A 16,476-nucleotide genomic window follows, 5' to 3' on the forward strand; every position below is an offset into this window, starting at 1 on the left:
ATTATATTGTGTTTGTGGGCTCGTGGTGTTTTTTGCCTCCAACGGCGCCTTCCAGGCAGCTAACCCTAACCTTAACCCTAAACGTAACCATTGCCGCGCTGCCTGGAAGGAGACGTCGGGGGCAAAAAACACCAAAGACCTGTTTGTGGCTGCTCCGTAAAAAAAAAAAAAAAAAACCCAGAGCAACCCTTTTTTGTCTGCACACCGGTCTTGTTCAGTTTTTTTTTTTTTTTACCACAACTGAGTGACAAACACTCAAACATTTACATCTTTAAAAATAGTTTGGCTTTGGATGCAAAGGAGTAAAATACACTTCATTTTGCTCGTTCATTCACAACACACACACACACACAAAGCACTCCTGTCTTCTCCGCAGGTTGACAGTCTTGGTACTGTTCCCTGCACCGGGATCGGCCTTTTCTTGAATTTCTCTGTACTCTGTGTGAGCAAGACAAGAAAATATCTTGAATCTTGGTGAGAGGCAGCAGGAGTCGTCTCGCTACACAGGACAACAGAGAGTGCCGTTCCATCCTGGGACTCTCCTTGTGGCCTATTCACCTTTTAGCAGAGCAGTGCAGAGGTTCAACCAAAGTCACAAGGTGCACAAACATCCCGCTCCCCACGTCATGTACTTTCTAGGTGTGTGCATAACGCTACGAAGAATTCTCATCAGACATAAAACAGACAAAGAAATGGCACATTGCTTGTTGGTGTTCTCTACTCTGTGGATATAACTAAGATTCTTGTTTGTTTGTTTTTTTTTTTGTTCTTTTTCTTAAGGTTGCTATCAGGCAGATACAAGAGAAACCCAAATTTTCTTTCTTTTTTTTCTTCTTCCAAGAGATGAGCCAGTTTTGGACACAGAGAAGGTGGAGTTGATGTGTGGGGCCGTTCCTATGGGGTCTGTGCCATGCCACGACTAGTCTTCATCTTATCCAGTCTTTTAGATAGGTGGCTGTTGTTTGACTCGAGTTCATCGACCTTGTCCAGTGCTGAGCGCAACTATTGAGTCAAATGGAAAGAGAGAGAATATATATATCGCAATTAAAACCGAGGCGGTTCAATGGGCTAGCTTGTAAGCAGCGCGGTGCAAGGAGAACAGCACTCTACCTCTCTCTGTAGTTTGCGTTTCTCTGCCTTCAGCTCGTCCTCCACTTTCTCTGCGTTCTCTGCTGCAGACTTGTAGCGCGTCACCTGACCTTCAAGTCTGGTCACCTGGAAACCAAAAACATATCAACTTCTTAGGTGAGAATATTCATGTTTTTAAAAAAAAAAAAGGTATGCTATGAATTCTGAATTCTTCTCAACTTACATTTTGTTCCAAAGCGGTGACTTCTTGCTCTGCCTTCACAAGTTTGAACTTAAAGTCACTTATTTGCCTGTTTGCATCTCCTGGAAAGAATTTAGCAAAAGCAAACATTCTTGAGTTGTCTGAGACACGGAAATAGCAAACTGCAGCTACTGGTTGGTTTTCATGCACATGTTTACATACTCTGCAGTTCTATAATGTTTGGATCATTGCCGTTTTCAAGTATTTCACCATCTGGGCTTGAACTATTCTCTGTGCCGTTCTTCGGTGTCTTCTGATCCAGCTGGGACTTTAGCTTCTTTACCTGGAATTGGAGCCATAACACATAACACATCAGCTGAGGAACGGCACAACTAAGCTACAACTTTCAATGCACGCCTTAGTCTCCATGAGGAATGTATGCCAGCTCACATTCACAAGTTCTCAGTTGAGATTTTTTTGTGTGCATGTTAAACTGTAATGTTGGTCATTTTCCCCATTTCTGTAGGTCACTGAAAAGTATATAACATGACATCATGATAGAATATATTGCAATTGTCTTTTAAAAGGGAAAAGGCATCATTCTACGTATTTCTTATTGTCAACAAATCCAATGAAAATACCATCTCTTGATACTTTCGGGGTACCCGACCCTGCCCGTGGCACAATCCCAAGCACATTGGTTCCGACTGAAGACATTCATATTTATAAACAGCGCACAAATATATAGTTTCTTTAAAAAAAGGCTCAGTTATTTCCTAAAGCAGATGGTTACTGTAGTTTTTAGCAAACTTTGCTCAAACAGGAATAAATAGTGCATTTGTTGGGGTCTATTTTCAGCTGCAGATTGATAGTGTGTACTCTAGTGAGTATTTCCAGCAGCAGGACGGTGTGTGTGGGATTGAGTCTAAATAAACTACAGTGTGTGTTTTCATGGTGATAAAGGAACATGTCACTCAGTGCAACAGTGTGACTCAGTGATAGGGCTGGGCGATATGACCTAAAAATAAAATCCCAGATTTTTTCCAAAAAAAATCCGATTTAAGATTTAAATCGATTTTTTTCTTCCCCTACTTAAAATCAATCTGCAGATGACAAAGAAATTGTTCAAAACAAGTTTTAACTTTATTTTGTTTTGACTCACACACACGCACACACATGGGGTTATGTATACCATTAGGATTATTCATGCCAATTTTGTGGAAATATAAATTGGTTTGAGTCTTTTCCCTTTTTTTGGATGTGGGGTGCTATATATTCAACAACAAACAAACGGATGCGTGAGATAAAGCTGTTTTCACACATACAGGTAATTCACTTCTCGTTCCTCGCTAAAAGTTCAAATCATTTTAATGTTATTGCGCAACCTTGCCCCTATTTTCACCTGTTGCTGAGTAACGTACATTAACATCCCATGGTCTCTTGAATGTAGCATACCTGTAGCTAGCTCCTTCGTAGTAACTAGCGGTAGAAACAAACGGCGAAGAGGAGCTCCGTGCTACAGAGCGGCGATTGCTAGTTGTTTAAGCCGCTACAGACCTCCATCACAGCTCGGTCGTATCAGCGGCATTTAGTAGATGTGGTGAGCCGCAAAAGAGTTCCTCAACACCGCCTCTGGTGCCCCACATGGTGGTCCTTTAGGTCAGCGGTAGCTGGTGGTTCAGTTATCCGAGAATAGGTGACTCTCAGCTAGGGACAGAGCACCGCGAGCTGCCGGTCATTTCGGCGGAGATTACGGATAAGTAAGTAATGAAACTACTAGTTAAGAAAAGAATTAATGTTAGTCCCTGTCGCTGCCATGTTGTTTGTGTATCTCTATGGCAAACGCGCGGGACGAGGGCTGAGCCCGTTCGGAGCTATGGGAGCCCAGAGGGGAGCGTCGGCGGATGTTAAGGAGGAAATCGATTTTCATTTTAACAAATCGACGTTAACTACACATTCGAGTTAATCGATAAAATCGATTTATCGCCCAGCCCTACTCAGTGATGTGTTTAAGTTGTTGTTGGGACAACAATGGAGCGCTATAGCACAGAGGAAGAAGATATGCACAGAAAATACTTAGTAGTTAGTAGGATCAATTCATTGTTGGTTTTGGGTCTTTTCATGGGATTTGTTGACAATAAGAACATGTACTGCTGTTTCTCTTAAACTCTTTTAAAAGACATTTGCAACTTTCAGACTTAACACCTGTAGGCACCTCCATTTTGTACTAGTAACGGGACAAACACATCATCACAACAGCCCGCTATGACTGTAATATACTGTAGTCTGTCTGTTGGTAAGTAACAATTCTTCTTGGTGTATGTGAGCTCTCCTTTGACTTGCTATTTTGCTTCGGATTTAAATTTCCCTGAGAGACTACAGTTTATTCAGGAGTTACCATTACCGACCGTGATGTCACTGTGTCAGATCACGGACCCACCTGCTCGATCATTTTTTCACGCTCGTCCACCAGTTTCCTCAGGCGAATCTCTACAAGATAAAAACACGTTTGAGAAGACATTTGACCTGAGTCTTGGTCACATATTCATTCAAATGGAACGGCATGCATCACAAAGCCATAATACAACGCCATTACAGGCAACAATCATAATTGCTACTGTCCATCTTCAAAATAATAACAAGTTAACATACCAGGGGTGGGAGGAGCCAAGGAGATGGTAGGAGAGGGGCTGGGTCAGGGTGGGAGGTTGATGCATGCAACAGAGCAGGCATCCATGGGGGAGTGATGGAACAAGTGTGAGGGGAAATGTTAGCATGCACACAGTACTGTGGAGAAGAGGGTCAATGCAAGAGCACACAGCCGGTTGGGCTACATCCACACAATAAGGTATAATAAGATATCTGTAAATGTGCTGAGTGAAAATGATAGTAGTAGTAAACTTCCTGCCAAGCGCTGACACATTCACACTTTCATTATGTCATTTAAGGATATTCCCTAAAAAATGCATTTCGATCAACATTTTAAATTGGTAACAGCAGGGTATTTATTGGCATTTCAGTGTGGACACACCACATTCACCTTTTCCATTAGGTGCAACAAAATGCAAACATACATTTATCATACATTTCATTCTTGTAGATGGAAATGGCTTTGTTTAAGACAAACGACAGCTGTATTAATCCCAGATAACAGAACAGGGTCTCCAAACATTTTTCATTGTAACCATCAACATTGCAGCTAGAACATTTTAACAATTGTTTGCTGGTTTTAGGCCTTGTCCACATGTACACAGGTATTTTTTTTTAAGCATAGCCTTTTCTCTTCGTTTTGGCCTTCCGTCCACACACATACACATAGGTCACTGAAAACAGAGCTTCTGAAAAGCTCCTAACGTCTGTGTGCATCGTTATCTTCTTTCTGTGGTGTCACAAATGAGGCAACATTTCGCGCAATGGCAGACATGGCCAAAATAGTGCTGTTCTTACCTTGCTAACAGGACTTTTTACATACTTATGCATACATGTACAGTTACTCTTCCACTATATTGAGAAACAGTGGCGTTGGTGCAGCCTTACAGTAATAGCTTTTTTGAGGCCTCTAATTGGCTGACATGGCTTTACGGTTAGGGTCATATTGCCGCCTGTTGGTTTGGCATGCTCTTGACAGCACTTCAACTGTTTTTGCATTTATATTTGGACAAAAATCTGTTTTTGTGCTTGTGTGGACGGGATACAAAAATACCCGTATTCGTGTGGACTGGGCCTTAATGAGAATTACCAATTAACATCTGTTTTTTTGTTTTGAACCTATGAAATGAATAAATCAATGAGATCTTGGAATTGTAGCATGAGAAAAATGTGTGATACAGGTGCAGAGCAATATTACCCATGACACATAACAAGCAGCATGATCAATGTGCATCAATAACAAAATAATGTTACCTGATATAGCAAGTGCAGTATTGTCCAATAGAAAAAAAATCTACCAAGCAGTTTACATCCTCATCTCTCCACAAACTATTTTTTGCACATATGACCTCAATGAAAATTTATGTGTGGACTTTAGACTGTTTTTTTGTTTGACCGTTTTGGCTTTAATAAAAAAAAATATACAAACTTACACCAATATTTATTTGGGAAAGAATCAAAGTGCTGTGAGGTTCTGCACATATTTATTTGACCACTTTGTAAACTAAGCTAAGCAAAGACTAGTAGAGAGCAGATCTGATAATATATATCTATACTATATACCGTCTATAAGCTAAGACATCTTGCACTCCTCCTTGCCCTTGCCTTTACCTTTCTTGCCGTTTTTCTTCACATCTTTCCCTGTCTGCTGTGGCTCTTTGTTGCTGGCCACTTGTTCTACATGCTTTGGTGATTCCAAATTTTCACCCTGCAACTCCTGCTTAATGGCATCTAACCCTTCCTCTATGGGTAGAGACGTCGCCTGGTTAATGTCCTCTGCAACACCACCCAACTCTCCAATATTCAAAACCTTTCCTTCCTCTATAATGTGCCTGGGCTCATCTGCTACACCTGCTTCTTCCCCAGGCATGGGTTTCTGCTTTTCGCACACATTTTCCACATGTTCCCCCTTTTCAGACGTGTTGTCCTCATGAGCCAAAGAGTTTTGGTTGTCTCGAGGCACAGTATCTGGTTTATCTACCTCGTTACCGCCATCAACCGTACACGTCTCGTCATTTCTTTCAACTGGCTCTTCTTGTGATTTGTCATTTGACTCAGTTTTACTTTGGACTGAAATTCCATTGCTGCTTTCATCCGACATGACCTTAACTCCCTCCTCATTTTCTTCCTGTTCCGGATTTTTAGGGAGACTTGTCGCTACAGCCGCCTCGACATCCATGTCATCAAAATCAAAAGACTGGCCTTCGTCATCTTCACCATTGTCTTCATCGCTCCCCTGCAGGGTGGGTTGAGATGAATTATTATCTTCAGACTTGTCTTTGCTGGGTTCAGGCAGTCGCTGTGTCTCACTCCGCTGATCATTTTGACTGTTTTCATGTTCAGGATCTTCTGCAACAGCTGATTCTTCAGTACTGTGGTTCTGCTCGAGAGAGGACCCAATTTCAGTAGCTTCTTTTGGAGAGGCTGGTGTATTTAACATGTCAATGGTATTGATCTCTTCTGATTCAGAGGCCACTTCAACATTCGATTCATCAATCTGACCCTCACACTGTAATGTCTGGCTTTCTACATCATCCAATAGTTCGGCCTGCAACGGACTATTTACAGTGTCAAAAGCTTCAGTGTTTTCTGTTAAAGATGCACTCTCACAACTGTCACTTTTTTCGTCACGTGAGCGGTCTGGCTCGATTAAACCTTCAGCTTCCCTCAAGCCTTCATTTAGCTCCTCCCTTTCTGTTCGGTCTGCGTTTAGCGCTGAAGAAATGACACTGGGAGAAAAGGATTCTTGTCCATTCTCTGTTCCTGACTCCTCGTCGTCTTTGGCTGCCTCAGTTGTCTCCTTGGGACCTCCCTCAGAAACCTTGATGGGAGTGCCATCGCTGCCTGAGTTCACGGCTGCAGACAGGTCTGAGCCAGACAAGCTTATGAGAGCGTCGGTGAAGCCATCGGTAGAAGACAGGGACACAGACATGCTCTCCTTACTCTCAGCAATGCTGGTGGATTCAGATTCATCAGCAGCAATGTCACCATTGCTTGAAACATGCGATTCAGCGTCAGTGTTTTTATTACCCCTTGTTTCAAAAGCGTTTTCGGGGTTATTAGTTGAGCATTCAGCTTTCATCTCATCAATAGGTCCAACTTCATCCTCTGCACTATTCATATTTTCTAACTCAGTATGGATGACATCGTCATTAGTTGAGATGTTCGTTTCACTTTTAGAGTTATCTATACAGAAAGTGCATTCTTTGTCAAGATCATCAGAGCTCTCTGCACCTTTGTTGTCAATATGATCAGAAGTACTGAGGTCGGTCTCTGGGACAGGACTTGTTGTAGACCCCACTTCTTCTACTTTCTCTAATTCTAAAGTTTGTTTCTTGTTTTGCTCATCCTTTCTGAGTTCTGCTGTGGTTTCCGTGAGAGTTTCAACGTGAGAAAAGGTTTCAATGGGTGCCACTGCCTCTACCGTTTCAGCTTCCAGACCTGGTTCCTTGTTCTGCTCATCTGTAGCATGATCCCTTCTTGATTCTTTGAGAGTTTCAGTGGGAGAAAAGGTTTCAGTAGTCGCCACGGCTTCAGCTTCTCCTACGTTCTCCGTTTCCAAAGTTTGTTCCTTGTCGTGCTCATCTGTAACATGATCCCTTCTTGATTCTTTGAGAGTTTCAGTGGGAGAAAAGATTTCAGTGGGTTTCACTGCTTTTACGCCATCTACCTCCTCAGTTTCTTGCCTGTGCTGCTCATTCTTAACTTGATCCACCCTTGATCCCCTAAGGGTTTCAGTAACAGAATCATCAACTTTAGGTTCTGTCGTTGGCCCTTTCTCTCTTGTAGCCGATTCAATGTCTATTTCGGCTTTGTCATTTTCTTTATCGGTTACATCTTTTTGTTGGTTCTTATCCTCGTGAGTTCCTCCTTTCTTTTTGCTTTTCCTCTTCCTTTTCTTCTTTTTCCCTGAAGCAGCAGCGCACTGAGGCTGAGTTTTAATTGATATTTCCCCTGCCTCGTCGTTCTCTGCATCTTCTGCTTCATCAGGCTTTGGTTGAGGTTCGGTGTTTTCTACAGCTTGGGCGGACTCGCCCGGTAAACTTTCCGTCATAACAATTCTTGGCTGAGGACATGGTTCTGTATTTCTCAAATGACTTTCCTCAACATCTTCCTGTTTGTTTCCTCGCTCTTCAGAAAGGTTGTTAGATGACTCTCTAATGTCATCACTCTTGGTGTCAACACTACTGCTTTTGGTTTCTGTCTCCCCTAAATCTCCCCCTGCAGGCCTTTCTTTCTCTGGAACATTTTTCTCAGAACTTGTTACAATCCCTTGAAGCCCCGGGCTGCAAATGGTTATATCTTTGGCCTCTGTGATTGATTGGTCATTAATGTCAACATTTGAGTCCTTGCTGAGGCAATGTTCTTCAACATTGTCTTCTTCTGTGGCAGTCTTCTTGTCTTCTTCTAAGCATGTCTGTTGTTCTTCTGTTGGCTGTTCTTCGCTAGATGTTTCCAGGGTGGAAACACCAGCAACATTACAGAGAGTATCAGTGCTCAAGTGATTCTCTTTGGCTTCCTCAAACATTTCCTGATGCCGCTCTGGATCCACCTCTTCCTCTCTGCTACTTCTCAACTGAGTCTCCTCTGTGTTGCCTGAGAGATCATGGAGAATATACGTGATAGAGGGACAGAAAATGTTGACTTAGGACATGATTTTCAAAATGTAATCTTCATGAGGAAGTGCATCAGCAGAAGTCAAGGTAAGGCAAAACACCTGATTGATTCAGTGGCCAAGAAGAAAAGCACAGAGCCAAGATGACCAAGAGAAGCACAGAAGAACAAGAGGAAGGAAGGCATGAGGAACATCAAAATTAAATTCTTGATCCCCAGCACATCAATGCGACAACAAAAGAAGTCTAAAGCCGGCAGCTTAAAGGCAGGCCCGGTTCTACGAGGGTGCCAAAGCATGCATTGCACCTTCAGTGTAATATTTTGCACCCCTATTTTGCAGTTTAAATTTAAAATAATATAATAAACAACAAATAATAATAATAATAAAAATAAAATAGTAACCAAATAAGCTCACTGACTGCAACACTATCATATCATCATCAGCCACTCACTCACTCACTGTGCAATAATTTTATAATCTACTCACATACATACCTGGACACTAACTGCTCTTAACTTCTAATTTATGCTTATATATCTATATATTTATCTGTAGTTTATTGTTGTTTTACTGTTTGTTTACTTTTTGTAAAAAAATATTTAGCTAAAAGTCTATGTATATTGTTATTCTTACACTGTATTTTTTGTTTTCTATACCTCTTTATTTAAAGAGTGTTTTGTTTGCTAAAATCTGCTGCTGGATATTTAATTTCCTTGCGGGAGTCATCCCAAAAGGATCAATAAAGAAAAGTCTAAGTCTAAATCTCTATATTATGGCACAATGTTCAGTAATCAACCTAGCCAGATTTTCTTTGTTAATAATACATGGAGTGATACAGTTGTTCCAGGTTAGGCTTGTAAAGCTAAGGTTTAATGTTATCCTAACTTTGGCCAAGAAAAAGAAAAGACTGAGTTAGTTTGATACCACTAGCTTGTTATGTTTGCTTCTAAGTTTCCTACTGTGTTGAATGTTTAGAATATGGACTCACCTGCTCATGTCTTCTCAAGTATCAGACCGGTGGTTGCTTATGCACATTCACATGTATGCTAAAAATGTCTGTCAACAGAAGCAAACTAGTAGCCTATAAGTAACGCTATTAAAGCCAGAAGGAATGCTTGTAGGCTATAATGTGGTCTAATAAAGAAGTAGTCATAGTGAGTGAAAATGTGATCTGAGATGGACATTGCAAAATGTGTTATCTATCTGGAATTGTTCACTAGCTACGTGTGATATTGTTCAAGCTGAATTGACTCTGAGCAGATTTTGACTATTTTTTTGTGAGAGAAAGGACACTGGATATATGCTGGAATGTAACTGTAAGAAATATGAAATATGTTGTTAAGGAACCATTATAGCAAATAAACTGTTACTGAAAAGGAACAACAAGAAACAACATGCTGTATTCTCTTACTATTGTTTACAACTTTCTCCTACTGTTCCAGCATGATCTGTTCATATGGGACCATGCTCGGGACCCATAACACCTACACCGTTTGTCATTGCTGTTGCCGGCAGGCAGTGTAGCTACTGGTGCACCCCAACTAATTTCAGATGCACACTAAAGCAAGTCATTTTTTTCTGGAACCGGGCTTGCTCAAAAGGTACACATTACAGTGCAACGAGTGCATGCACAAAGAACTCTCAAATGCCTCGTACCATCAACCCTGTAGAGACCTGGCAGCATTTACACACCTACACAACCTGCATTAACAAAGTTAGTGATTCAGAAAGTATATGCATTAGCTGAAATGATGAAAAAGGTGCAATAGAAACAAATGAAAAGCCAAAACATTAGTAATGAAGACAAAGCGAGGTGTTGCGGAGATGGTAAGTGGAATCTTAGTTATTACAGGAAAGCAAGAGGGCAGATAGATGTTGCTTAAAGGATAAGGCAGGCATTTCTCTATATTTTTCTTGTTGTCAACAAATTCCATAAAAAGACTGAAAATAACTAAATAAAGCTTTAGTCTGGTCGCTCACTACTTTCCTAACCTTTGTGTAGTGCAAGCCCATTGGTTACTTCTACAGGCATACATGTTTAAAAATTGGTTACAAATACATTTAAAAAAAAAAAAAGACTCAGTAATTTCCTAAAACAGCTGATCACTGTAGCCACATCACTGCTTTTTTTTAACAAATGTTACTCAAACAGTACCAAGTAGTGCATTTTTTGGGGACTATTTTCAGCTGCAGATTAATAAGCATTTGGTGCTCTATGGAGTATATCAGTGGCTCACTGATTTCTAATAGCTTTTAATAGTTTTTGGACAACAATAGACTTTTAAGGCAGAGAGGAATACGATGGATCAGGCTGATACACAATACTTCAGTTGGCAGGATCAAGTCATTGTTGACTTGGATATTTTCATGGAATTTGTTAACAATAAAAATAAATAGTTGACAAAACAAGGTCCATTTAGTAGTTTAGTATTAACACAATCTTCCTCAGCACATAGAGTTTGTCCACAGGTTGGTATTGTAGATGTTCAAATCTTCATAGTTTTGAGCACTTTGAAAAAGGACTTCTCGTCAATGTTTGCTTAAAAGTTAAGATTGAAAGCTCCAAAACAGCTAAGAAATTTTGAACTTGCGGTGAGATTTTTTCATCATCATCTGCTTCCAAGTGCAAGAATTAACTCTCGTCTCAAGAAAAATATAGAATATTACAAGACTTATCCTTTCAGGTATTTGCAAATCAGTTTTTAGTACCACTTGACATTCCAGGAGCACAACACTGGGAACGGAAGAATTCATTCCAAAATTAACATTAACCATTCGAAAATTCAGATATCAATTGTGAAAAAAATAATTACTTGTATATATGTAATCTCACTAATCAGTTTTTTTTTTATTTTTAATATATATTATATATGTATATAATATTTTATTTATATTATATTGAGTTATATTAATGCTCAAAAACATTTTGGAATGAAAGTCTTCAGATGCCAAGCCATGCAGAGAGAACTTTTTATTTTACCGAGCATGCTGTTCCCCTCCGCTGGGGAAGCGTGTGAATCCTGAGCCGGTTGGGGAGCAGCGTCTGCACTGGGGGACCCGTCCACTTCTGTCTCACCAACCTCTCCATTGATGTTTAGATCAGGTCCCAATACTATTCCATGTTTCTAGAAAAATAAAAAGTCAAACATTAGCTCCATAGATTACACACCTTGAAAATAAGTTCCAATGAAAATGATATATATACAGTATATATTTCATTTTTAAATCCAAAAACATGTACACGAAGAATACATTTGCACTGGTTGTTACTCTGTACCTTCAATAAACCAGGATCCGATTACTTTTTAAAATATTAGAACAATATTCAAAACTTTTTTTTCACACTTTAGAGTTTTAAATTTGCTACTCAAAACAACACTGACTGAGTTAGGGCTGCACAATTAATCAAATTTTAACCACGATTTTGACTTCCCACGATCAAATTCATGTGATCGAGTGATATTTAAAATGCGTCATTCCGTTCATAGAATGCTCTGCATCAAAGTTTTTTTTTTTTTTTGCAAAGCCAATCTAGCGCTCAGTTAACCACTGTCTGATCACGTGCCTCCATGAGCCAATCAGAGTTGTTCCCTGCACCGCGCAGCTTAGTTTAGATGTAGACAATCACAGAGGACAGAGTAACGTGAGGAAAATTTAGAACAGATAAACAGATAGCAGTCGGTCATAAGGTTTACCAGTTTACCAGTAAACGCAACATTTTGTCCCGTCTGTGTTGTTTTTCAGAAAATAGCAGTGACCGTAGTGCTAGTTTGAGTCTTTTAGCTCATAACTTTAGCGGCAGACTGTTGTATGTCCCGCTGTTGGAATCCTCTACAGTGAAATACAGTCACACTACACCGTTTAGCTGTCAGCATTTTAGCCGCGTTTAATCCAGTTACTACTGTAGCTAATGGTAGGCTAACGTTACCGGCTGTGTAACGTGTTATTAGTGTTTACTAGCGTGACATGCAGCGGTGTTTCTGTTGCCTCTAACGTCTGTTTTGGAGCATCAGAGCGCAACGCAGACATTTAAGTGGCACCGTAATGAGGCACCGAAATCCGCGTTGCTATTTCGTCTGGTAGATACCGGGATTTTATGCGCCGTTAACGTGAACAGAAAATTGCGTTGCCTGTATCTTTTCATGGCAAACACGCATGTGTGGAAAGCGGTCGCACAACAGCTGAAATGGAATACTCCTTCATAGTATCCTTCAACAAAGGAGGAATGTAGCACAATATGGATGGATTGGCAGGAATGTAGCACAATATGGATGTGAAAGCAGTTATAATTAGCCTATGTGACAATAAAATTTGTTCTGGTTAAAATCCACAAATAATCGTGATAATCATTTTGGCCATAATCGTGCAGCCCTAGACTGAGTACCTTCAAAATGTCTCTCAGCTGCACCACCTCTTCTCTGAGCTCATCTCGCTCAATTCGGATTGCATCTGTGTATTCTTTCTGTCGCTCTAAGGCCTGAGCAGAGCCCCCAAGTGGCAGAGTAAGAAAGAAGGGGGAAAGTGTACAAGAGGTGAAAAGAAGTGAAAGTAAAAGCTGGCATTCAGTTTCATGCAAAGGAGATACTGAATTAAGCAAAAGCAAATGCTGAATGTGATCAAGTTAATGAAACACAAAACTGCTGGACCAGGGCTCACAGGCCGTACCCCAATCTTTTTATCCTTCCACTCCACCGTCTCCTGCAGGTCAGATATTTCTCTAACAAAACCTTCCTGTTTCATACGCAGCTGACGGATGTCCTAAACAGCAGGAAAAGGAAATCAAGTCTGAGATGTAGAGAGAGAAAGCAAAAACAGTGCACGCATATATACAGCTTGTGAAAAAAAGAAAGCTGTGAAATGTATCCCCCGCATGTTGACTTACTAAGGGACAAATTGCGTAAAAGGCTGGCATTCTCTCTTCTTAATTTCTGTCTTTTAAACCAATGGGAGGCTCCATTTCCGCACCTCCCAGTCTTAGTGACACACATTCACACTGGAGGACAAATACTCACGTTGAGCAGCTCTTCACTTTGTTTTAGCGTCTCTTTCATTTCACTGAACTGGAACTGAAGCACAGAGTGGGCATGCTTCTCTCGCTCGTATTCCTGTGAGGAACAAGAGACAGCTTGACAACCAATAACCCCTTTGTTTTCATTATGAACATCTATCTCATACACACAAAAAAACATTACAGGGAAGCTTAGTCCATCGCTGTCAAGTGCAACATCTCAACCTGATCCTGTCAGAACAGAACAGCTGTCATTCTGAGAACTGTGTTTTGTGCGTTGTAGTCACCATTTGGCAGATATATTGCATGTACTTATTTACCAATATGTTGTTTTACTGCATTTGTGAAGTTGTAGGGTCAAACAGAGCATTAACTGTGCGTTGGATTAACAATATTAACTGATTCAACTAAAATGTGAGCTCTACTTTGGTGTAATGTGAGCTCTACTTTGTCCAGCTTCACCTTACAGTTGATCATTTATCCTCTCACTTGATGCATTTAAGGGTTGTAGGAAACTCTTAACATGGACTTCAAATCGCCAAAGAGCAACCGTTGTAGTGCCTGTGTGATCACCGTCAAATTATCCTTTGAATTTAGGATGTGAAAGCTTTATAAAATACAGTTTTCTGTAAATAAAAGTTTTCTGCCTAAAAGCTTAAAGTCTCTGCATGTTTTTTTTTTTTATTTTAATGGCTTTATGGACGGCAGAATATCAAAGAAAAGTCTTTCCTCTTTACTCCTTCCACAATACACCCTTAAAACCAAATTCCATATATTTTGAATGATGGAGGTCTCTGCAGAATGGAGGGGTGCTCCGTAAAGACAGCTGAGATGTTGTGAAAATCAGCTTACGGAAATTAATGACTGCAAAACTTCACACTAGCAAGGAGCTCCTTTGAGGTGTGTTCCTTCCAGGGTGCCAGCATGGTTTTAAACTGTACTGGCATTGAACAAGGAGAGGTATCCTACAATTTCTAGATTTACTTTCTACTGTAAAACAAACAATATATGTCTTAGTTCTATAACACTCTCCATTTGAAAGTCTCTTGACTGCGTGTGTGCCTGCTGTACCTTGACTTTCTCCTCATATCCGCGGCGCGACTCAGACAGCAGTTCCTCCAGCTCCATGAGCGAGTCTTTGAGCGTGTCCACCTGGTACATCAGGTTGTTCTTCTCGTTGTCCAACTGGGCGTTGGACACCATGGCCTTACGGTACTTCTCCTCCACTTCTACTAATACATCCTAATGTCATGACATATAGGGAATAGAAGAACACAACAGGTGCTGGCTCAGATATAACATGTCCTTAAACAGTACTGCAGAGTCATGCTTTCCTCCTCCTTCCGTACTTTGTTTAAAATAACGTCCGGGTAGAAAACCCCGGCAGCAGCTGGACATACTCTCATCTCGGTCATCTAAAATGCATGTTTGATGCTTTCATATGTCAACACTTTGAGTAACGTTAGCTTGGAGAGATAATGTACCTCTTGGGCCACAGACTAAAGGAAATGACACCACCAAAACTAGTCAGTCAACACTAGATTTGGTTTATCAAAGATGCTAGCAGAGCAACACAGGACAGAAAATAAACAACAGAAATAGAAATGTCAGATAGGTTGGATCTCCGTGTATAACTTTATATCTTTAAATGTTACAGGGGATTTTTGTGTTAGCGCAACATCACAGTGAATTCGGTCGATATGATTGGAGTAACAGATGGATGCAGCTGGCAAAGAATCAGACAATGCAAGTCAGTATAATAATATGCATCTCACAACTGTAAACCATTGTAAGTAGAAATGTAATTCAATAAATACAACACACACGCACATGCTGAATGAACATATTGAGAAAAGGCACACGTTTGTTTTGATATACAACACCATGCAAACAGTTAGTAGGGGAGGCGTCAAAACTCCTGCAGAAGTTAAAATGACCAAAACATAATGAGTACACACACACACACACACACACACACAAAGAGAGCCATGCAGGTGCAACTTTGCCAGTTAGATCAACAGTTGAAGTTAGAAAACATCTGCCCAGTGGAAGAGAAATGAGAAATAATGCTGGCACAGCATTTGAGCATCACATAAGAACTGCAGTTATACTGTCAATTTTAATGTGTAGTGTGTAGTATTTGTCCTAAAATACTCCGTGGAGTTTCTCTGTTTCAGTTTCAGTTTTAAAAGCCTTCAGTTATCACATTGTCAGTTTATTTGTTGATCTTTAGAGGATCCAGAGTCCTAGAACAGAGATTCCACAACTACTGTATGCACTGTGCCCTTTGGGTAACATAACAGTGAGTTGGTTGCACAAATTACTGCATATTTGACCCACTGTAAAATAACCAGAGGAAGTTAGACACCAAACGTATTAGTTAATAGTGAGCCTGGAGTTGGGAGGGTCTCGGGCTTATACCTTGACTTCTTTTAGGTTCTGCGTGTACTTGGTTTCCACATCTTGAATCTGATCCTTCAGTTCATGAATCTCCTGGTGAAGAGTGCAGCAGCAGTGAGCAGAGAAGCGCAGTGTGACAGCGGCAGAGAACGGGACGCACAAAGTTTGGTGACCGGCCAATGAGAACAACAACACAAGTGTTTGTGGAAAGAATGAAAATAGCACGGACAGCAAGGAACTTCATAGGTGAACATTCCTTAGATCAAAGAAAAGTCCCCTTAGTCTGTCTGTGGCATGTACTCCTTTCCATATTTAGTATAACTTCTTAGAGGACAAGAGTTAAGATCCAGTTTTTCTACAATGGGAGACTCGTGCTCCCTCACGTCTTGTGGCTCAATGAAGCATGTCTGGGTAGAAAAATTACTATTACTCTCTTCTACACTGAATATTTCTAGTTGAAGCTGAAAATGTGATGTTAACTGTATGACAATTGGTTGCTACCATGTTACATTTTTAAGTTAATTGTCCATGTAA

At 40.5% G+C, this 16,476-nt stretch overlaps 1 protein-coding gene across 32 annotated transcripts in view; it reads right to left on the reverse strand.

Annotated features, from left to right (window-relative positions):
- Positions 1 to 207: 207 nt before the first annotated feature.
- The window catches only part of lrrfip1a (leucine rich repeat (in FLII) interacting protein 1a), a 58,134-nt gene continuing 41,865 nt past the window's right edge, over positions 208 to 16,476 (reverse strand). For 19 of the 32 annotated variants that reach the window (XM_031289753.2, XM_031289750.2, XM_031289746.2 and 16 more), the window contains 7 exons: positions 15,964 to 16,035; positions 14,614 to 14,784; positions 13,547 to 13,639; positions 13,200 to 13,292; positions 12,919 to 13,011; positions 11,515 to 11,659; positions 4,941 to 8,515 (listed from right to left, as the gene is read on the reverse strand). In XM_031289753.2, coding sequence (XP_031145613.2) covers positions 5,493 to 8,515; positions 11,515 to 11,659; positions 12,919 to 13,011; positions 13,200 to 13,292; positions 13,547 to 13,639; positions 14,614 to 14,784; positions 15,964 to 16,035 — 3,690 coding nt within the window. In that variant the 3' untranslated portion in view covers positions 4,941 to 5,492. Of the gene's footprint in view, positions 1,003 to 1,110; positions 1,216 to 1,312; positions 1,393 to 1,492; positions 1,614 to 3,710; positions 3,761 to 4,940; positions 8,516 to 11,514; positions 11,660 to 12,918; positions 13,012 to 13,199; positions 13,293 to 13,546; positions 13,640 to 14,613; positions 14,785 to 15,963; positions 16,036 to 16,476 lie in introns of those variants that run through there. The other 13 variants (XM_031289749.2, XM_036004034.1, XM_036004035.1 and 10 more) reach the window with 9 other exon arrangements.

This window comes from Sander lucioperca, chromosome 8 (assembly GCF_008315115.2).
Source record: "Sander lucioperca isolate FBNREF2018 chromosome 8, SLUC_FBN_1.2, whole genome shotgun sequence".
Classification (NCBI taxonomy): domain Eukaryota; kingdom Metazoa; phylum Chordata; class Actinopteri; order Perciformes; family Percidae; genus Sander; species Sander lucioperca.